The sequence below is a fragment of the Syngnathus scovelli genome, chromosome 1 (assembly GCF_024217435.2).
Source record: "Syngnathus scovelli strain Florida chromosome 1, RoL_Ssco_1.2, whole genome shotgun sequence".
NCBI classification, from domain to species: Eukaryota; Metazoa; Chordata; class Actinopteri; order Syngnathiformes; family Syngnathidae; genus Syngnathus; species Syngnathus scovelli.
The window spans coordinates 12,709,207-12,732,942 of NC_090847.1; the positions used below are offsets into that span (position 1 = coordinate 12,709,207).

At 40.3% G+C, this 23,736-nt stretch overlaps 1 protein-coding gene across 3 annotated transcripts in view; it reads right to left on the minus strand.

Annotated features, from left to right (window-relative positions):
- Positions 1-5,700: 5,700 nt before the first annotated feature.
- The window catches only part of dock2-like (dedicator of cytokinesis protein 2), a 103,447-nt gene continuing 85,411 nt past the window's right edge, over positions 5,701-23,736 (minus strand). For 2 of the 3 annotated variants that reach the window (XM_049754647.2, XM_049754665.2), the window contains 18 exons: positions 23,474-23,630; positions 21,142-21,182; positions 20,159-20,249; positions 19,223-19,330; positions 18,656-18,745; positions 18,028-18,132; positions 17,570-17,711; positions 16,755-16,836; positions 16,580-16,664; positions 16,329-16,415; positions 15,974-16,150; positions 8,946-9,029; positions 8,624-8,761; positions 8,266-8,393; positions 7,800-8,001; positions 7,616-7,721; positions 7,382-7,530; positions 5,701-6,244 (listed from right to left, as the gene is read on the minus strand). In XM_049754647.2, coding sequence (XP_049610604.1) covers positions 6,182-6,244; positions 7,382-7,530; positions 7,616-7,721; positions 7,800-8,001; positions 8,266-8,393; positions 8,624-8,761; positions 8,946-9,029; positions 15,974-16,150; positions 16,329-16,415; positions 16,580-16,664; positions 16,755-16,836; positions 17,570-17,711; positions 18,028-18,132; positions 18,656-18,745; positions 19,223-19,330; positions 20,159-20,249; positions 21,142-21,182; positions 23,474-23,630 — 2,035 coding nt within the window. In that variant the 3' untranslated portion in view covers positions 5,701-6,181. Of the gene's footprint in view, positions 6,245-7,355; positions 7,531-7,615; positions 7,722-7,799; positions 8,002-8,265; positions 8,394-8,623; positions 8,762-8,945; positions 9,030-15,973; positions 16,151-16,328; positions 16,416-16,579; positions 16,665-16,754; positions 16,837-17,569; positions 17,712-18,027; positions 18,133-18,655; positions 18,746-19,222; positions 19,331-20,158; positions 20,250-21,141; positions 21,183-23,473; positions 23,631-23,736 lie in introns of all 3 variants that reach the window. The other variant, XM_049754657.2, reaches the window with a different exon arrangement.

Below are 23,736 nucleotides of genomic sequence, written 5' to 3' on the forward strand. Positions count from 1 at the left end.
CAAATAGACCTGAACATCCATCTGGCAGGCAGAGGGAAGTGTGTCTGAGGCTCAGTGACCATCACCTTGAAAATCAAGGTGTCATGGAGCACTTTGTAAAGGTGTGACTGTGAACTGAAGCTGCAATACTGAGAGTGTTGATCTCTTTCTCCAGCAGTGTGACTAAATTTGATCTCACTACCATTTTGACTGCACAGTGCAACTATAAGTTAAACAACTGCCACAAAGATATATATTTTTTTGTTTTCACGGCTCATTTAAAATTTTGTGTTCTCTGGACAACATATTTGGAACAGTTTTTTAATCTAATAAGGTTCAATATAAGATGTGTATTACAAATGTGGTCTTCACAGAGACACTGACGCATTTTGATTGACGCTGTCATCACAATTTACACACTGTTTCTAACTCTAATTTCTAGTTTCTGGTATGAGGAATATGTAGAGCCACAAAGGATGCCATTCAGGATAAAACCCTCACTTGTAGTGGAAACCAAACAAGGTGGATATACTGTAGAGAAGATTTTAAACAAAAATCAATGAATGCGATAAGAGCAAGGAAGAAGTAGCAAAAGTGTGAAATGTGTCTTTGCAACTGAGCACTGACATGACTTGTTTTGAGCTGATGCAACAGCTCACCAGAGGGGCAGCGTGCATAACGGATAACAGATTGTGCATTCACACATAAATATGGCGCCTTAATTGTCACACATATACACAAAAAAGTTTGTGAGCCCTTGCCCTCTGGATATGAAAGTAGACAGCAGTAAGACAATTGCACTGCAAGGATGGAAAGCAGCGTGAAGCAAATCCCCACAGGAGCAGAGGGCAGTTGCCGTGGCAACAAGGCCTCTGGTGACGACAAACTGATCAGTGGGCGGACAGTAAAATACCCTGGGTGATTCCTCAACAATGGTCATTTCATTTGTGTTTTTAAGAACAATAAACTGGAGTAGGATCATAATAAATAGCCGGGCTAACTTTTAGCACCTTCATCCGACGTGAATGGGTTTGTATACCCAAGGTTTCTAAGAAATAAGATGTCAGGGCTTTTATGGTCTTGGTAGGGTGAGCCAGGGCAAACTGCTTCAAGGTGCCTGAAGATGGAGCACAGCCCAAAGACACAAGGTGCATTCCCATAGGCTTAATACCTGTGGGAGGAGCCAAGGGGGCAGGTGTAATGCAGAGCTGGGCGGTGGCCAAAGCTACACAAGCTGGCTTTAATGTAGAACATAAGAAAGTCATGAAAAACCTACTGAAACATCAATGCTTATTTGGGGCGCTTTATGTGGTGGCAAGTGTGTGCTGACTCCCAACTAACATGGATTTGATTGTGATTGATCAATTCTGACCATTGTCACCTCCCAGTTAGGCGGTGGACGCTTGTGGAATCAGATTATCCCAATTGCGAAACGTTTTTTTTTTTTTTGTTAATAGATTTGAACATTTTTTGTTTAAAAATTATGTATCTTGGTCTCTTTGCTTAAAGTGTATCACAAAACACGACATTTTAACTGTGGGTTATTTTCAGCTTGGTCTTTATTCTCAATATGTAATCTAAGCCCGGACCACACAGGATACCACCCGTAGATAAAATACTCATATTTCAGTCTCTCTCCATTTCCTCTTTTGGGTCGTCTTTGTGTCATGCAAGCACAGTGACGTTAGGGCTTGCAGATAACTGATTGCTAATTTGCTGCCACTGAGCCACACCAAGAACACCAGGAAGCTCGTGAGTGCTTGACACATTGCATAAGCAGATATACAATATGGGCATCAGCCATTAATTATCAATTAAAGATGACACACCCACCCTTAATGCCCGTCTTCTCCGTTTCGCTCTGATAAAAGCCCATCAAACCATTCTTCGGAGCATCAAGTGGCACACTACTTGAAAACAAAATACGTAAAAAGATGTATTGATCTTCGTATGCTCAAAACAACCACTTTACAAAGAGATCCACAGTATGTCTAAATGACGGTTTAAATGCTCTTTCGACAAGCAAATGGAAATTCTTCTTTGAAGCCTGTTACCATCAGCAGCATCACGGACAGTTAATAGAGCTCCTTTTTGTCCAAAGTAAAATAATCCCTGAAAGTTTAAAGAAAGATCAGATGGAAGACGTGAGCATTTTCAAACATTCTTCTAAAAGTAACCTGATATTGTAATGATATAGCAAAATAATACCAGAAGTTGTTTGACTGACTGACTGACTGACTGACTGACTGACTGACTGACTGACTGACTGACTGACTGACTGACTGACTGACTGACTGACTGACTGACTGACTGACTAAACCATCGGCAAGAAGGAGCATTTTTGTTTCGGATATCCTTAAACATCAACAGCAGTTATTCTAAATTATGAGATAAGATATTCCTTTATTAGTATCACTGACATTTTGAAGATTGTTTTCGAAGGGAAGGGAGATGGGCAGGAAGTCTTACGAGGTATTGATTCAATCTAGTTGATTTCAGCTTTGTAGATAACACACATTAAGTACTTCAGAGATTGTTACAGTCCTCCTACTGCCAATTTTGTCCCTCCAGAGCCAGCAAGTGGACCAAAACAAATTAGAGCGTGCACGTAACACTACATGAGCCACATCACAAAGCTTTACAGTTGTCCGGTAAAAAATGATCTTGGAGTCTTTGTAGCTCACTGCCTTTTGTACGTAAGTCTTAAACAAAGAAAGAAGAGTATTTCAGAGGAGGGGGCCGCAAGGCATGTGACACTTAATTTCTTTTACCCATTGTCACACTGAAATGTAGGATTTTTAACCTCATGACCACTACAACTCTCATCATTGTCTTTCCCCCCTCTCTCCTGAAATTGTGCGCTCCGAGCTATATGTTAAAAATAATAGAATCATCTCTTTGAAAAGAGGAAATGATCTCGGAGTGTGATCATTGTCTGGAAATTGCACCCAGAAGAAACAGATATCTATCTATCTATCTATCTATCTATCTATCTATCTATCTATCTATCTATCTATCTATCTATCTATCTATCTATCTATCTATCTATCTATCTATCTATCTATCTATCTATCTATCTATCTATCTATCTATCTATCTATCTATCTACCTACCTACCTACCTACCTACCTACCTACCTACCTACCTACCTACCTACCTACCTATCTATCTATATCTCTATATATATATAGAGATATATATATATATATATATATATATATAGTCACAAAACCTTAAAGTCACTGTTGGGAAGACTCTTGTGGGTACATACCAACATGAAGCACATTAGATTTCACAAGATATATAAGCCTTGAGAACAATGGGCAGGAAGTATTTGGTTTCCTCCCATTTTTGTGTTTTATGACAACGCACTACAGATGTAGAGGTGAAAAAACAACCAATGAGAGCCGTCTTGCCTTGACGAGCTGTCAAATGCAGGATCACTAAAGCTGTGCTGTTAAGACCCACAGCAGCACTGTTCCACTTGCCGCTCTGCCATCAACTGTTTGTACACCCTGTCAGAAAGATGGAGAGAGAAAGCAAGCAAGAAAGATGGATAAGCTCAAGGCGGTTCTTGCAAGAGGCCAAATGGGCTGGAAACACAAGAGGAGAACGGATGGAGTGGGGCTGGAAACACAAGAGGAGAACGGATGGAGTGAAAAGGCAGAGGAGGAAGCGGGTGGAATGTGAAGTGACAGTCGTCGACAAGTGGCAAGGGGCATTGAAGAGGGATGGCTGATTACATGCATGTTATCAGCCATGATGTATGACGGCAACACCTGAACAATCTTCATCTGCTTAAGACGAGGGAACATTTCAACACTGCCCTCTGTAGGCCAACTATATTGATACTACAAAAAAATACCCACTAGTGATTTACTGCTCTCTAGTGGACACGACCACTAGTGATTTACTGCTCTCTAGTGGACACGAGTGTTCACTACTGAAAATCGACTGATAGTTTAATTCATTTATATGAACCAAAAGCTTGAAAAGAAAACGCTGCACTTATCATTTTTGATTGAATTAGAACTGTCTGCAAATGAGCAGGCAATTTAATTTGAGCATCACCGGTTTATGTTAAGGCCTTATTAGTTTTCCACCACTTGCTCATTATCGTATTTGGTGAGAGCAGCACATATATCATGTCTGCTGGAAGCTGAGGATTAATCTGTGAATGTGTATATTCACACTCTTTCGAAAGTTTCCCAATACAAAAACCCAATCAACTGAAAGGGGCAATCCCAAGCAACTTTCCCAATCTTGCATTCCAAATTGCTTTTGGAATTAAGATAACTTTGGATTGGATATTTGGATATTTTATAAATGGACAATAGTTTGAGTTTCAACTTTGTATAATGTGCAAATGTCTTCTCTCCTAAAGTGCAATTTTCTGTATCCACATTTGCAGCTAAAATGATGCAAATTCCATAATTTTCTCAAGAATGAAACAGATAATGATAATGATGATATTTTCATTACGGAAGAAAAATGTAACCTTGGTTCTGAATCTTGAAATTTCCCAAACACAAAAATGTTATGGAGTATAAGATTTTATCTACACCATCAAGCACTTTAGTTCTGAACAGTCACATCCCCAGATATTAGAGGGTATGCACACTTGTGCAACCACATTATCTCATCATTTACTTTTACAGATTACACAGTAGGTCGCCAAACTGTTGGAAAAAAAGTTTTCAAATCATTTATGTTAGTTGCTGCAGACTTTTTGCCCGTTTGAAACCACCTTCAAACTATTCAGCTCATTTCGGACATCTTGGGAACTGTTTATGACATTCCTCAAATGGCTAATTTCTTTTACAATACAATGTCCAAATGACACTTTTACATCCTCCAATTACATTTTGAGCAATTCAAAGAAGTCCCACTGTGAGGCTCACATTATTCATTTTAACGATTCAATTAATTCCACAGCTTTTATCATCAGTTCATCAGTATTCGTAAGTAACTGTTTGACATACTTTCATTCAGTTGGCTTTGTATTGACCTAATCAACAAAAACGTAGCTTTGAACATCCTATACTAAGTATTCAGATGCAATCTAACAAGATGAACATTTTCCATTTCTACTTATACTTACAGTTGTTGTTCTTATTTTGTAGTGGTCTGGAAACGTTACTATTTTTATTGCCTCATATATTGACACAAAAGGGGCTAATGAAAAATAAACCTTTCTCAGTAGTGCTATTGTTACAAACGATTGTTGCAGTCTGTGCCACACAAATCTGAAAGCGAATGTTGCACCACATTGTTGCATTATTAATGAAATAAGAGTTAAAATGCAAACTATATGCAATTTTAAATTATCTTCTTATTTTATTACCCTCATTATATGGAGAAAATAATAGAAATTATAAAATTACTGTTGGAACTAAGGAAATGTTGCTTCACGTATAATAATCATTACAAGCAATACAAAAAAAATAAGATTTCATTCTTTTGCGTCAAACTTCCAACATCTTAAAAAACATTTTGATGTTCGCATGTAATTTAAATGATATTTTGTGTTTTGGATTTGGTACATACAGTAGGCCTACTTTTGGGGGGGGGGGGGGGGGGGGGAAACGCCACTGAACTTGCTGAATATCGTTGCCGTTGGATTGTAATACATTTTATATTTATTTTCTTTGACCCATAAATCGAACTTCTTAAAAACAAGTAAAAAAAAAAAAAAAGTCTAAATGACGTCTCTGAGGCAAATGGTAATAATAACATTTATAAAGCAACAAAATAGCCCTTTTCAACCTGTGTTTGGAAAAAAAAATACAAAATATTTGTCTCTCTGGAGAATAACAATTAGCCACTGCACAGGGTCACATTTCAACACGGAACTCTAATTGAAATGTTTTACTCAGAGTAACTTTAGAAAGACATGGCAACTTTTCTGAATGTAAATCATTATTTCCACAACAATGTTAAAAGCTGTACAATAGTTTTTGTTTTTCTGTCTTTTTTAATCAAGCACAACTGTGTGGCGATTTCAAGCCAACTTGACCAAAGAGCTCTGAGATGGCATTCAGCGTTACAAGCAATCATTAAGCTTACTGACAAAAGGTCATCCTTCAAACGTAGCAATCGATGTTACTTTGAGGTGACATCACTAAAGTAAAAGGACAATCAGTGAGTGTGTAAAAGCAGAGCTTGAGGCAAAACATTCAGAAGCTGAAATACCTAACGGATGTCAGAAATGATTGTTACTGTCTTTGCCTGCATCACTGTTCATTACATCTTCTGTCTTTGAGCTCTGTAAAAAAAAAAACAAAAAAAAACATAAATGCCGCTGACATGATTGAGGTATTAAGAAACATGTTCAAAATACGATATAATGATATAAAGAGCTACAGTACCAATCAAATATTCTACCTTCAACAAAATAAGAGTAACTATTTATAAATTATTATTATTATTATTACTGTGTGAAGGCCTTCGCCTTGCATAACATATGTTATTGCTATTCCACCCACATTTTTGACGCTTAACTACTACAGGTACCACATAATTTATCCGATTCGCCTCGTTCCACTTTTTGCTTATACCAAATATTCACACCAAGTGTGCGTGTATTTTTTTGCATTCCAAATATTTACCGTTTTCGAGAAATTTTGATCCAAAAAGTCACCATTTATGGCACAATCAACATTTCTCTTTTTTTTTTTCCACATCATTCATCCAATTCACCTCCTCTTACTTTACACATATTCCAGATATTCATGTCATCGGGGCTTCAATTTTTTTCCTTGCACAAATTTACAGTTTTTGCATAATTCACTATATATTCATGTATTTATAAAAATGTAGGGGTCGTTGTACTAGAGCAAGCAGCATTTTATAGCTGTCTTTTGGCCATATTTTCAAGAGTGTGATATGAATTTATATTCAGAGTCCTCTAGGCGAGTACGTCACAGTAAGCCATTAATGTTGCATTAGTAGCTTTAGCTTTCCTCACCAGTTTTCTGTGCAGATTTTCTTTTCTAAGGCCAGTTTGATTTTGTTCTAAGATGAGGTACACTTAGAAACAAATCACGACTACGGAAACTAGAGAGCTACGTGATTAGAATAGTAGGGCTGAACTAGGTAAAAAGCTCCATGGAAAACTGCAGTTTGAACAGCCAGACGGGTGCTGTTAGGCCACAAGGGTCAATTCTGAGCTGTTATGGTCATGTCTTGAATATCTGCCCATAGCAGTGAATGCTGCAAATGTATGAATTCCTTACAGCAAGAAGAAAAGAGTTTATTTACTGCAATGTTTTTGGTTGTATTAATTTCAAACAGAAACATTGTGGTGAGTCCACCAGTCCCCCCATGAAATCATGAATGCAATCAAACACTTGTGGTACCCGGATGAAAAAGAACACCTGTTATTCTGCTTCTTCATGTCTACCTTGGACTTGAAGAAGAGGCCGATGACGCCTTTGGAGCGTCTGTCTGCTGTTCGGTCCGAGGGGATGCAGAGGGACATGGACTTGCTGTCTCTCCTGGCTCGCGTGGTCTCCACCTCTTCGGACCCACCCACCACCGCCAGTGATAACCCTACATTATGAGCGCAATCAGCTAAATTACACCAATACTATGTTCCGAAAGAAATTAGTCAAGTGTGGATTGTTTTGTAGTTTACCTGTAATGGTAGGCAGGGACCTGGAATTGGTGCCGCTCAGAGATACGTTTCCATTATTCGGCTCTGACAAGTTGGTGTCACTATGGAACTCCTGCTTCTTGGACATCTGGGGGCGGGTGACAGAGATCATCATGACCCATCCACACACATGCACAGAACTCTAACAGTAATAAGTAATGCTCACCCGTTTGCAGTCCAGAGTGTTTGTTTGCTCTTTCTCCTCCGTGATGAAGATCATGCTACTCCTCTTCCTCTTCTTCTTAGTCTTTCTCAGTTTCACCTCAGAGTCACCCACGGTCACAAGATCGCCATCTTGCCCGCTGGTGCTGAGGCTGCCGCTGGAGCGAGGCAGTGTGCTGCTCAAGAATGGCTCAGGGGGGAAGTCCCTGCAAAGAGGAGAAAGAAGGTTCGGGTGTCATTCACTCAGATCCCAAAAAGCAGGCAGTTAAATGAATGTTATGCTAATAATGCCAAGACAGTTAGTGCATGTGCGCTTGTATGGTGCCAGTATTTTTGCTACTCAGCCAGTGTTCCTGGGTCTGGTGGACTCGATACGAATTTTGGGTTCTTAGGTTTTTTGCATGCACAAACCACATCAGTCCCTCACAGTTTATACTCCCTATTTTTCCTGATAATATTACTTGAACTACCTGTCGACGGTGAGTTTGGTTGGTGTTGCACATTCAGAGCCTTGCAGTGAGGAAATGGAGATTATGGAATGACGAACAGATCGCAGCATGGAGCAAGGTCGAGTAGACTTTCTGTCATCCAAGTCCAACTGGAAAAACAGTGAGGCAGAATTATGTAACACTAGTCATCTTACGCTCACGTGGATACGTGTATACCTTGGACTGGTCATCAGCCAATCACAGGGCAGAGTCAGTGCATTTGTGAGGAACTTTTCGAGATACGAACCGGAGCCTCGCGATTTTTTTGCATCTACTTACGAACAAATTTTCGACTTCCGAACCAAGTGAACTGAATTTTTATCAGCTTTGGGGTTCTTACCAACTCTCTCACGCCATACTCCTTCTCCACTTTCTTTTTCAGCTGTTTGAAACATTCTTCCATGCGCTCGTGAAAGGGACGCAGGTCATCTGTGACTCTCTTCCCATGGAGAGCAATGCCTCCACCCAGCAATGGAATCTACAAACAGATTCAACAGTGTAGGAAGTTAAAACTGATCGTGACAAGGAAGCAAATAGATCTGGGCTAGAGCTTTCAAAATCTGTTAGGGTTCTGTACATTCAAAGTGACAACAATTTTTACAAGTTTTACAAATGGTTAACTAGTTTAAGGATGTGAAATGTAATTTTGTCACGTAGGCTACCTGCCATGCAATGAGGTCCTTAAGTCGCAGTAATTTCTCTTCATCATCTGGGTGCTGCTGATTGTAATCGTCTGTAAAGAAAGCCTGGCAGCAAAACAAGCCAAACACAATTATAGAAAGATTGAATGATTCATAAGTGATTGCGATATAATAAAACATAAGTACTACAAGTAAATAGCATACTATATGTCGACACTGTTCAAATGTCAGGAATTTGTGGTTTAGTAAAACATTTCGACCAAGATAAAGTACTGTTAGGGTTTTCCAGGTTATCTTGATCCTATGATTATGTTGGAATGTAACCTGTAATACTTAAACTCGCCTGTCCTGTCTTAACAAAAGTAGTAGAACAAAGTGACTAGCTGCAGAGGAAGCAATCAAAGTTGTTTAGTTCACACAACATCGTGAAGGACCCCCTGCTGTGCTTTGATCAGCCAGGGGCTTCGGCCATTTGTCTACTCTGACCCCCACTCTCACCCCCACTCTGTTCCTCCTAATAAATATGCCCTTGCAGGAAGGAGAGTTCAGACTTCATTCGATAATCGCTGTTCAGACAGCGACGAATGGACTCTCCACCTGCAGGTGTCTAAAAGAACTTCCTTGTCTCCTGTTTCGTTCTTGCAAAATAAGTTGGAGTGAGCAAATCTCTAACATTTTGGTGCCGAAACCCGGGATCCTCATACCCACCATCTGACCGGCGAAGGAGGACGTGCTGCATTGTCGACAAGCCAGCGTCCATTAGGAGGACCTGGAAAAGAAAGTCCTGGGAAGAGAATTCTTCGCTGGGCCAGCATCTTAGGTCTGCCTTCGTCTGACAGAGGTGGATTGACGGGATCCGGCGGTGCAACGAACCAGGGGACAAGTAAGTTAAAGCGCTAAAGATACGGCTTTGGTTTGTCCGGGCTATGAGATACGGCTTTGGTTTGTCCGGGCTATGAGATACGGCTTTGGTTTGTCCGGGCTATGAGATTCGGCTTTGGTTTGTCCGAGCTATGAGATTCGGCTTTGGTTTGTCCGAGCTATGAGATACGGCTTTGGTTTGTCCGAGCTATGAGATACGGCTTTGGTTTGTCCGAGCCATGAGGCCTAAAAAAGCGCTGGAGTTTGTGTGATTGAGTGTGTGACTGGTAGGATAAGTTGACTAAGAAGCAGTTCTAGCATTGATACAGGCTAGTGATTTGTTGAAAGGTCAATTTAAACCTGCATTGAGGATCCTCAAAGACATAAATAAATAAATAAATAGTAATAATAATAATAATAATAATATTTTTGAGAAAAATAAATTGTATAACCTAGAACTACTAGAATTAAGATGGGAAATAAAAACGGTAAATCTCTACCTCTTGACGGAGATGAGAAGTACATGGCGAGTAGATTTCTTAATTGCATGCAATATATGCCGAAGTGGAAGAAAAAGTATGGAGTAGAAGGGAAGTTGAGAGTTGAAGTGTGGAAGATAGTTGTTGATGTTTTGGAAGAGAGTGTGGATAAAAAGAAAAATGGACTGAAAAAGAAAAGAAAAGAGAGTGAATTGGATTGTGCTAAAATGTGGTTGAAGGCTTCACAAGAAAGAAGAGAACAAATCCAAAAGACAAAAGATAGAAAGTTGAAAAGTGATGAGGCCGCCATTCAATTGAGATTTGAAAAAGAATTCAGGGTGCATAGTGGCATCCCATTCAATGATACAGCTGAGAGTGCTTATCAACAACAGCTTAAAAATGCGCTCCTCACTAATTTCCGCCCTGAAATGGGCAGTTGGGTGAGGAAACACTTGGTGGAAGCGGACACTGCTTGGTTTACAAAAAACATGCAGTGGCCCGGAGACGCTGATAAAGGGATTGAGATAGGCAAAAGTTCTGATGTATTTCATCTAGATGATGATAATGATCTAAATGAAGATACAACGATCTTCTTCCAAAGTTCCCAAAGGGGCAGAGGAAGAGTTAGATACCAACAAGGTCGCAGGCCGCCATATAATTCAAAACCCCCACGAGATTCTGACAACTGTTGGAACTGTGGGAGACGAGGACACTTCGCACGAGAGTGTCGTTTTGCAAAACAATATCAATCAAAGGGTGGAGGAAAGAGCAGAGGAGAAGCCAAATGTTTAGCATGACAAGCTTCCTCCTCTTTGACCGCTTATGCTCATACAGAGAAAGAAAGAATAGATGCCCATATGACAGCAAAACATGTCATTGTCAGATTATTAGAATTTTTTTAGATTATTAGAAATCCTGTCCATCCAAGAAGTATGACAATGCTGTTTGTATGCCCAAATTACAAATGACTAGAGCTCAAATTGTGTTACACTGAAGTTAAAATATGCAAATCAAGTGGTAAAGAAATGCAACTTGCTTCTAGAAGATAAATAAATAAAATTAGAATGTGCTGTCCTCGTGTGCATGGGAGGGACCAGCTCATGATCGACCACAGGAAATGGCCAGCCTGTGACGGATCATTGTTGCTGGGAACTACCTTTTGCATGCGAGAGCTGTGCATGTGTGTGCGTATATGTTAAAATGATGAACATTGGCTAAAGTTTTAGTATAAAAAAAATTTGCTAGACTGTGGTCTATCCAATTTGCACCGCAGAACAGAAATGATTTTGAAAGATAAAAATGAGAGGAAAAAGAAATCTGTTTGCAAGCAGAAACTAATCCACACTAGTGCATGTTAAGTGTCGAGCCCACATGAGAAATTCGAAGAGAAAAAAAAAAAAAAAAAAAAAAAAAAAAAGACAGAACATGCTTTCAGGAATTGGAAGAAGCTAAATTGTGAATTTAAGATTTTGCAATGCTACATTTAATAGGAATAATTGATTGGTTGTGTTATAAGATTATACAAAATTCTAAATGCAAGCTAAATCTGAGAGATTGAGTTCTTCAAATTTAAAAACAAAGAAAAAAAAAAAAAAAATTCAGATTAATTTGCCAATTGTTTGTTTTAGTTAGGTTTTTTTTGAATTGGTGGATTGTTCTACCAGGAAACCTGAGTTGGAAATGATATATGAATGTTGTGTGGTGAGCTTGGATGAATTGGGACCAATGTGATAGAAAGACTCCTTTTTGGAGACTGTGTGAGATGCATATGATGAGCATTGATGAATGATTGCCTGAATGAAAGGTTGAATGGTTGAAGTTGTTGGCGACTACTATAGAAAATTAGTAGAGCGACTTTGATGAGTGATTTTGAGCAGGTTGAATGTTAGAAAGAAACGCGTAGCTTTTGGATTGATAATTAACTAGAAAAAAAAAATGGAGAACCAGTAACACATGTAGAAGATGTGTGAACTGAGAAATTGAGAAGCGTTTTGGAAAGAAAGTCAAATTAAATGATGATGGAATCGTATGTAGTAAAGAACACATTCTCCCAAAAAGTTTGTCAAGGTGTGAGGCATGGGCGTTGCCAGGCCTCAAAAAGGGGGGGAGTGAGTAGGACAGATAGTGGAAGATAGTAATAATACAACACTTTATGACAATGAATTTTCGAATACATTTGGTGTTATATTGTGGTAATTTTTTTTGTTCTGGTGTAGATAGTTTAGCAACACGAGAGATTTAGAGGTTCAAAAGAAAGACAGTTAAAAGAAAACATTTTTGATTTGGACAATTGCAGGCTAACAGGAACATGAGAAAGATAAGAACTACGAGGTGGGATCCAATTTCATTGGGGAGATTGAGAATTCACAGCACCATACTCTAAATCACATTTTTGAGCAAGCATGACAATAACATGTGAGAGGTCAAGACATACAGATCAGGGCTTGATGTGGAAAGCAGACCTCGATGAGTTGATCTTCAATAATGATACAGAAGACAACATACTGTCTGATTAAATTGGAACTATAGATAAAATGTAGCTCAAAAATAGGATGAGTTGCAGGATTTACGATATAAAAACGAGACCGCTGTTATTAGGAGAATTTGAAGTTTGGTAAACAAACATTACCAGCAAATTGATGGAAGCAGCTACATTTGGAGATAGTCTTACAAGTGTTCAAACCAGTCTGTCATTCTCAGTGTCAGAGTCCCTGAAACCCAATCCGAGACTTCGCCTGCAGCCGTGAACAACCACAAAATGGTGCCTGGCTCTGAAGCACCTTTGACCTTTGGCGAAGGACAAGAAAAGACTGCTGTTGTGCTTGGAGGAGGACAAGTACACTCCAGAGGAAATACAACATCCTCGGGGACGGGAAAAGACAGTGAAAAGCGGAGGAACTCACAATGATGAAAATTGACTCATTTGAACAATGGACTCATTCAAGAGTGATGGATGGGGTCACTCTGAAGCAACAACAAAAGAACACCAACTTGATAGGGTGAAGTGCGGCAAAAAGATATGGACTTGGAGTGTCTGACAACCAAATCGCACTCCTTGCTACGGCGTTCCCAAATTTGGTGAAGCTTGGTTCAAAGTGGAAGGGAGGTTCATTGTGCACTGAGTTTGACAGAACTGAGGAGATTTGATAAATAAATAAATAAAAATTTGAAAAATACGTAGGGCTACAGATTATAATCAGAGATTGAACGGATTTGGATAAAACAAATAGGCTAAAACGGTAGGAAACAAGAGCAAGATCTTATATTTTGGCTCATCAAGCTTAAGACGTAGAGGTCGAGTTATATAAATTTTAGAACAGGACATTTGGCAGTCAGGAGGAAGCTAGGTTGCTCAATGTACCTACTCAATACAATAGTAAGGTTTTTTATACCACAGTGGAGGTTGGATGGTCAGAAGGTTGGGTACGTTCAATTTTTGACATTCACACAATCATGCATAGGAGCCACACGGCGACAGTTAACAAGACAATGACTGCAATAGGGGCCACCTACGACTGCACCGACATGAAAAAGTAGAAGTGAGAGAGCAGAGTATGGGATTATATGCTAAAACGTCTGCTATACAGTTACCGATAGGAGATTCTATCAAGAGAAGCTACATGAGAGATGGATTAGAATCTCTTTGTCTGCGTGGGTGCGTGTGTGTGTGTGTGTGTGTTCACACCCTGTGTGGATGCGAGCGTGTGAGGAGAAAGAAGGCATGGGTAAGACAATCTCTTTTAAACCAGGAGGCAATAAATGGGAACGCCCCTGTCATAAATAGTTTTTGGTTAAAGGGAATCATTAGGAAGTGTTCAAACTCTTCCCGCAAACATTCCTATTTGCCAGTTAAATGGGCACTACAATTGACTACGAGAGTTGCAAACAACAGATGAAGAGCAGTCCTTGGCAGATTATATGATCAGGACGCTCAAACTGTGTCAAAGACAAATTTACTGCCGCTTGATCTTTCCTCCTCACAGGTCGACAACCCCATCAATCCAGTAGACTGGGTCTACATCGAGGTCATCAAAGGAAGGAACTGGGCCAGCCACGACGGGAGGGACCATTCCAAGTCTTGCTGACTACACATGTTGCACCCAAGGTTGCAGGACCCACAAATGCATTAACGATGACTGCTCTCCAGGAGGAAACTGGATGGGAGCTTTGGACATCACCGCTGTGTGCCAGGATGAGAGAGCCGTTTTCAAGGTGTAAGGGCTCTACTACCAACATGGCTGCACCATCGGACGGGACCTACTTCATTCAGAAGTTCAGAGGCACTGCCTCACCTGCATCCTATGAGTGCACGTGCCTGTTCAGTACGGATCATGGCTTTGTGGTCACAAGGTTTATCCGATGCTGCCCGCCAACTGGACAGGAGTGTGTGCGCCAGTGTGTGTGACAGACCTCACCTACAGACTAGAACATCAGCAGCTGACGAAAATGCGAGCACATATACAACTTCTTAGACGTGACAGATGTGATAATGATAATGAGACGTGGATTGCGTAGATGCTGTTCTGTTGAGCATGTATTACGGAAACTTGTTGATTTGACCATCGAAAAGCTTCACAAGTGATGGATACAATGATGTACTGTTTCTGTGTTTTTCTTTTTATTTTTTATTGATAGCATTCTGGTCGCCTTAAGGCAAAGGGACCGTGTAAGAATTTTCCTGCTAATAACATCTGGCCAGCAGGTTTTTCGCTTACACAATAAGTTTGATCTGGGGTATTAAGGTAATGCCTCATCTTCACTGGAAAGTGTTGCTATCATTGTTTGTTGTTTTTATTTTTCCTATTCTTCTTTCTTCATTATACATATATATGTGTTTTTTTCTTACTTGTCTTTGTTGTTTGGGGTGACATAATCATATGATAAAACAGGAGGGAGATGTTAGGGTTTTCCAGGTTATCTTGATCCTATGATTATGTTGGAATGTAACCTGTAATACTTAAACTCGCCTGTCCTGTCTTAACAAAAGTAGTAGAACAAAGTGACTAGCTGCAGAGGAAGCAATCAAAGTTGTTTAGTTCACACAACATCGTGAAGGACCCCCTGCTGTGCTTTGATCAGCCAGGGGCTTCGGCCATTTGTCTACTCTGACCCCCACTCTCACCCCCACTCTGTTCCTCCTAATAAATATGCCCTTGCAGGAAGGAGAGTTCAGACTTCATTCGATAATCGCTGTTCAGACAGCGACGAATGGACTCTCCACCTGCAGGTGTCTAAAAGAACTTCCTTGTCTCCTGTTTCGTTCTTGCAAAATAAGTTGGAGTGAGCAAATCTCTAACAAGTACCTTCAACACCATTAATTTGACCTATATCCTAAAAGTGTAATTGAATGGAAAAAAACATCTTTTAGACAGGGTACTAGAAGATTTGAACTTTAATTTGGTTTAATCAGAGGCACTTTCAATTAAAGTAGATGTGTGCTGACTCCCATGTGTAATTTTTTATGTGACTGTTTAATCCTGAACAGTGACGTTTTCAGTTAGGAGACGGTGTGCACATTTTTACATAATTATGGCCAGCCTCACACAGTTCCACAACCCGTGATTGGGCAGCTAATCTACTAGATCTCGATCTGCTAGTCCAGCTACTGCCATACTCTGGTGTCGCTGGGTTGATAATTAGTGGTGACTTCATGCATGCGCCACTCATTTGCAATCTGGTTGTGTGTTCCTACTCAGGTATTTTAATCACCTTTTCATATTTGGCAAAGCCACCCATGACTGCTGGGTCCACGATACCATTGAGCAGCATTGAGAGAGGGTTGATGGCAAGGCTCCAGTCTGCCTGGTACTGGTTGATCAGAGCTAGAATTTTCTCATTGGTGGACTCCATGGTTTCAATGGCATTCTCCAAAGGAGACAAGGTTGTCTGAAGACGCAGTGGCCCAGGCATAGAGGGACGAAAGATGCAAAAGACACAAATAATAAAAAGAGATTGAGCCTGATGTGGCAATGTAGGGTTTTGAGGAATAAAATTATGCAAAAAAAAACCCCCCAAGAAACAAGAGGTAGTCAAATCTTGGGGTGGGGCATCAATACATCCTTACATGTTTCATGTCAGTAGCCTCGAACCAACGCAGGATACCGGGCAACTTGTACACAGTGGTAAAGGTTGTACGCTCGATCCACATAGACTTTAGAAGAAGAGAAATTATGAGATTTGTAAGGCCAAGCAGTGTTAAAAAAAATCACATACCCAACAGTGGACAGATTCTAATATTACATGGACTGCGAGGGCACCATTTCATACTTGATGGTAACAACATTCACTCCTCTATGGTCATAAAAGTCTACTCACAGCAAACTCATTGTTTGGGTCCACTGGTCCTTTCCTCACAGGTCTGGAATAATGAAAACGTTGCACGTAGTTGGACTTGTAGAAGCTAGACAGAGTCAAACAAAGGTCAGTGTCATTGAAATTCTAAACTCTCTTGCAGTTTTTGTCTCACTGCACATCTTCAAACAGCACTGACTTGATGATCTGGTCCGGGACTGGTTTATTCTTCAGACGAGGAGGGATTTCAAGGACAGGCTGGACAGTGAAACACTGGATATCTGCACCAAGTCACTGAGAATTTAAATATTACATAATCGGAAATAGGATGGAACTGCCTAAGTCCAATGCCACCAATATTGTGTTGTTTGAAATTCTAAAATCAGTAATTTAACTGCTGTCTCATATGGTCTATTTCATATTTTTTTCCCATAAATTGGTAATACCGGTAGTATGTCCCCATGTCATTTATTTTTTCTACCATCAGTACCAATTTCAAATGTTAAAATGAACTTGATAAACTATCGAACTTTCACGGACACTTGATCTGTCTGAGAATTGTCGTAAAAGTCTACCTCTGCCTCACTCCATGGGAGCCGTACAACGTTGCCTCAAGCTTAAACTTCTGGAAGTTGTTTGTGTGTCTAGACAATAATTATAATGGTAGAATAATTAAATCAGGTATATTTGAGTAAGGCTGTTAAAAATGGAGAGCTGGCATGCTTTGGTGCAAACAAACAGAAGATTATTTTCTGATTATTACAATACTCAGCCATCACGTTGTTTTATGTATTGCATCAATCAAAGTAGTATCAGCAATAATACCAATTTGAATGAAACAATAAGGCTTTTGATAAGTCAAGCAAGAAGGATGTGTTTTTTAAATCCCCAGAATTAGTGATTGTGGAAAATGCAAGGAATCGGCCTAACCTAACAGTGACGAACCAAGACATTGCATTAATAATTGAGGTGCCAAATATTTATGAACATTGATTTATTCTGTCACAAGGATACACTGGAGAGAAGAGTTGCGGATGTCGTCCCCAGGCATTGTGGTGGTATTGAGGCGCACGGCACTGGGGAATTGGCTCATCAGTTGGTTTTGGAAGTCCTCTCTGCGCTCATACTCCTTACCTCGGTGAATGAACACCTTGTTCTGTTGGACAATATACGGCTGTAAAAATTCTTATAACTTGCATTTGCTCAGAATTACTATTGTTTTTTTTAACCACCTTAATTTAGCTCTAGCGCTTTTTCACACTTTTACATTCTACCCTGCTCTTGTAAAAGCTGAAATTGATTTTTCTGAAAATTCCTTGGCACAGCAGATTCATTGTAATTGTAAAAAGTTAGGGCACCATTTTCTACTTTCTTAAGCTCCTCTGTGTATTATTGAGTTATATAGTTCAATTTGTTGAGAATATCAAAGTTTCACTTTACAAATGGGGGAACTATACAACATGAACACACACCCTGAGGAATGGGGGGTATCCCTGCCCGTAGTAGCCCACTGCAAAGTAGTCTGGTTTGGGCCTCAGAATCTTCATGATGTTCTCATAGAACTTTGCTTGTTTCTCCTGCAGAAAGGAAAAGATGAATGCATCCTTCATTGCGTCCATGCACAGGGCTTGAATGGGCGTTCCCCCCTCCCCACATGTTATCTGCTCTCAAAGCTGCACTCAGCAGAATGCAGGGAATTAGGTGAAAATAAAGGGCAAACCTTACAAGGTTATTTCTACAACCAAATAAATTCACTGAGAGAGCAACTGCAGGAGTCGCATAAGGGAATGAGATTTTTTTCCCCCTCCAATGTTGAGAATAAGAGTAGTCTAACCAAAGAAGGATAGATCATAAGAGTACTAGCCTAAAGGGAAATTAAATAACAGCATGAGGGGCATTAAATAAAAAATCGGGGGGTTATGAAATGTTCAGTAATGTCAGTGAATACGTATATTGCAACGACATATGCCTTTTTTTTTTCCTGAAGAGCAAAAGTAGCTTTAATCTTTAAATACACAAGCGGTAGACTTATCAGTACTCTTTTTTCAATTCAGAGCACGCTACTCCATCTGTTGATTTGTTGATTGAGGCACACGTTACCAGTCGCTTGCCGAGTAGCTCGTAGTCAAAGATCTCGTTCTCGTACTGATCAGCAAGTTCCTTGCACAGAGTGATGGCCTCTTCCCACATCTAAACACACACACACACACACACGCGCACACACACACACACACACACACACACACGCACACACGCACACACGCACACACACGCACACGCACGCACGCTCGTCAAAAGAAATAAAAAAAGACAGCAGTGTCCTTCATTATACCATCTGCTGACAAACAGCCACCGTCTGGCCTCCAGGTCATGCATTTTATGGAAATCTCTGTGACAAATGAAGGAACTCAATCACTGTTTGAGGGAACATAAAGGACTCAGTGGAGATTGAAAATGAAAGTGCCACCAAGACATGAAAAATTGGCTATAAAATGTCTCATCATACTTTTGCTGCTAGTGTGATGCATTTTTAACTTTTTAGAAAATACAATTCAACTGGATGGAAAGACCACTTTCACAACTATTGATTTGAGGGAATGGAATCTATGAACATAACCACTATAAACAAAACTACATCGTACAAGTGCGTTATGGCACAATTCAGACCTTGCCCATGTCAAAATAGTCGATGATGGTGTCCGAGAGCGTTTCTTTGAGCTGCCGCTGGGTTTGAGAGCCACGAAACTCAAAGTGGCTACACAAATCATCTGACCACTGGAAGAGAAAACACAAACAGAGGACATGTCCTTTTCTTTTTACAATAGAATATAGGTGTATATTTTTGAAACATATTGTTCTTTCAAAAGCAAAAATGTCATTTAGCCCAGTTATTTTTCCAGTGATATAAAAAGTTGTTTATAAAGGCCACAGCCCCCACTTTAGACAGCACTGCATAAAGGAATGCATTGTGCTCTAATGAATGACAAATGTCATTCAAGAAACTATATCATCAAATTATAATCATAAATCATTGTTTGAGTCCTGAAAATTCCTCCAAAAAGAAGTAGAAGAAAACACACTACTACACTTTTCAAATCAGCTCTTTACAACTCAGTTCGTACGGACTCAGTGCTTTGGTCAAAGCTGCGGATGGGAAAATATGGAAATTGGGAGCGGTCTGATGCTAGTCTGCTACCAGAATATCCAAAACATTTGCTACCTTCCCTGCATGTGAGTGACTTGGTTCTTTGTGATGTGTGCATGAGCAAATAACAAATTTTAACCAGAATACGCTCTCCAAAATGCATCCGTACGTTCTTCTCAGCAATCTCTCAAGTGCCCAAGATAAGGCACAAAAGGTCTCATTTGTGTGTGTGTGTGCGTGTGCACTGCATTCATCACTATCGCAATGTAGCCTTAATGGCCCAAGTCGTGCCATAAACTGACCTTTGCGTTTTATCATACAGAGGCCAGGCCAGCTATGTGACAAGCATTTATCCGTGCCTATATAACGGTCTCTCTCAAGGCAGGCAGACATGTGATTAGACAGCAAGACCGGCTATAAACTCAATTCCACTTTATGTGTTCACGTGTTCTGGCTACCTTGAGCAGGCGCGAGTGCAGCAGCAATGTGTACGCCGCCTCAGTGTAGTTTTCACACTCCAGGTGAAGGTCTCGCAGCTTGTAAAGATACCTGAACACACATAAACACCACCGAGCGGGCGCGCGCACACGCACGCACGCACGCACGCACGCACGCACACATACACACGAGCTCGCGTGCACGTACACACGCGCACGTACACACGCACACACACATGCACGCACACACACGCACACACACGCACACACACATGAAGAGGTCAAACGCAAACAGTATGTGAGTCATGTATCATTCCACTAGATGACACTGTTGGACAACCTGATGTATTCATCACATGTCCATCAATTGTAGGGCACGCAGACGTATGAGGCGCAAAAAAAGCCGTCTTTACAATTATATTAATGGTTGGTGATTGTGAACTTTATTAGGGAAGTAATACAGTAATTGAACGAGTGTGTGTATGGGGGGGGGGGGATTTTGGGCGTTGTAAAGAACAACTTTTGTTCTTCCACTATTTAGGTGCAGGTGTACCCTACTGCTGTGTCTTGCAAGTGTACATTCCCTAGAACAAAAATCTTAATACAATCTCCTCCATTTGAAAAAAAAAAAAAAAACAGGCCAAGCAGATGGCAAGCAATGATGCAGATAATCTACTAGGGACTGGGTGTGATGTTCACAAATACACTTTGATTGGGTGTACAGCATAAATGGTCATCGGAAATACACAATGGGACCTGACAAAATGCATAATCTCCTCTTGTGAGCCAGTCTTCCATTTCCCACCCACTAGGCCTTTCTTTCTCATACCACTCTCCCTCAGTCAGACCAAGTGCTGATCCAGTGGATTGTGACATTAATTCAGTGGGACATGTATAATCCCTTGTGAGATTATGGAGCCTCACACACTTATTTGCACAGGCAAACACACACATATCCTCACTGAACTCAAAGGCAACATATGTCGGCTGTAGCATGGACATACCTGATATACATTCCTTCACGATTGATGTCCTTGTAAAAGTTCTGTAAGAGCAAAACAATAATGGTTAGTGACAATGTCCCTCAAACCATTGCATACAATGTTTTAATAAGAATAGGTTGCATTTATCTGTGTGTGTGTGTGTGTGTGTGTGTGTGTGTGCGCGTGTGTGTGTGTGTGCTAATATGTTGGTTCATATATTGTTTTCCATGATCATTTGAAGTGTCACATACAATCTCAGGTTATTAATGTTGAATGACTTCAACAGAAAGCAGGAGACTAGTGATGCAATCCTTTAGCATTATGAACCTTCCGACAGGAATTCTCAATGTGGAGTCACCAGCCACTTCATTACAGGATCTGTTCAACTGAATTTACAAATAAACCCTATGGTGGTTGTTTGTAGTGACGTATAAATGGACAGGTCCCACTCCTGTTGCAGACTAATTTACTAAAATATGAGAAAAATCTCGTGCTGTAGAGCGACACCATCGCAACCCAATGATCATAAACTTATCGCAAGATGCACAACCACAATTTTTCTTTTTTTCAAATATTTTATCTACTGTATATGTAGACTTACAATAAGTACCAAAACTGGCTGCATTTTACAGTATAATTCTATTTTTTGAATGCAGGCAGCTCTTTTGGTGTCTCTCCAGCTCTTAGGTATTACATAAAATAAATATTAGTCGACTTGTCAATAAATGAATGAATGCATGAACAAATGAATGAATGCATGAACAAATGAATGAATATTAGTAGGAACAGCCATATTTTAGCTGTCTAGATGTTTCGTTGAGCTGTATTAAAAGACTTTGGAGGTTAGGCCTTCTTTTGTGTACCACTGGCAGCATAAAGAGCTGCAGAGTATTATGCTCCCGCCATCATGATTGACAAACAATATTGTGTTCTTGGGCTTGAAAGCATCACCCCAACTCCAACAAAAGCATATCTGGTGGCTAAATAGTTCGATTGCTGTCTTGTTGGAACATAGAAAATAATGTCCAGAAGGCATTTAGCTTCTCCAGCTGCAAATTACAGCCGAGCTTGAAGCGATTTCGAAAGACAAACTACCAGCTCTAGCCAATCGTGATCACTAACAAGTTAATGCGGCTTGGCCTCGTCAAATTAAACTAGAATAAATTCTAGAACCTTAAAACACAATCAAAGATTTAGGTGAAAGTAAGCTTATCAAATTTAAGGATCCAGCATACATTAGAGAAAATTCAAACTCATGAGCTCAATTATTGTTCATGAATAGTATTGGCCGATAAAACTATTAAATTCCATGTTGAGATGTCGAGCACTTTTAGTAAAAAATACATTTCAGTTTAAACCCAATAAAACTACAGTGTGGCCCCTGGTAAATATCAACAATGGCTTTGGCGGTGGACAGGTGGCTATGAATCCATTGAATGACCTGGGTGATTAAACATTTAGTATCTTTGTAAAAGGGGATCTTTTTAACCCACCACTTATTTTGGATCTCATTAGATTCTGTGGGTGTATCCAATAACACCAGAGTGTAAACACACAGTCACTGAGGGGCAAAGGTTGCTCTATTGTGAGTTTTTCCACTATTTTCTCTTCCTTGCAAAGGTCAGACACAATATCGATGCGGAATAGTATCAGTGGGCTCGTATCCCGCAGGAGAATGCCCATCTACACGAAGGTCATATGCTCCATGGTGCCTCATAGCCAAGTGAGTCAAGCTCTCATTAAGTGATGATGCACCAAAGTGGGGGCTGTAGACAGAATCTAACCAGCACTACTGTGACGTCAGCAGGTGAGTGCCTGGGGAGGCCACTAGCATACAGCTGGGCACGACTTCGTGGTCATGTTGGTTTGCAACCGCATCTGCATGCATTTTTGTATTTTTTTTTTTTTTTTAAAAGCCAAAATTTTGTTAACCAAAATTAATGTGAGGGATTAACAATCATAATTCAAATTTAAACATTTTACTACTTGTTTGCAAATCCTTTGCAGTCAATTATAGCCTGAAGTTGCATAGACATGATGCATAGACAGGCCTCCACTGCAACCTTCTTCAGGTCCTAATTGTTATTGGGACATTTTCCTTCTGCTTTGCAAATTAAACTTGGATCACAAGGCACCAATGTACCAGAATAGGTCATGGGGCAACAGGAAATACCTTGGACACCCCTGTTCTATTATATACACTATAATATACTGCCTTATGGCATGTCCAAGGTTTGAAATGACTTTTAGATGTCCTGAGCACAGACATGCATTTCCAAGCTGGACCAACCTGTCAAGTTTTTGAGGACCACAGCACAACCCCGCCAGCAAACATTTGATGAAAGGGACTTACGAGGAGATTGACCGTGCAGCTCATGCGATTGTTGCGGCTGTCATCCCTTATCACGGTGCGGTAGTCCAGCAGACGGATGAGGAGTCCCTTCACCAAGGCGACAAAATGCTGCACTTGAGGCCTCAAAGTGGGGTTCGCTGCAGAACAGTCCAACAGTCTGCCAAGAGAATTGCCAAAACTTTGTTATGTCCTTAAACATGAGCAAAACAACAACAACAAAAAAACACCATTCTCAGCTTTTTGATAAGCTGGTGGGGCCACAC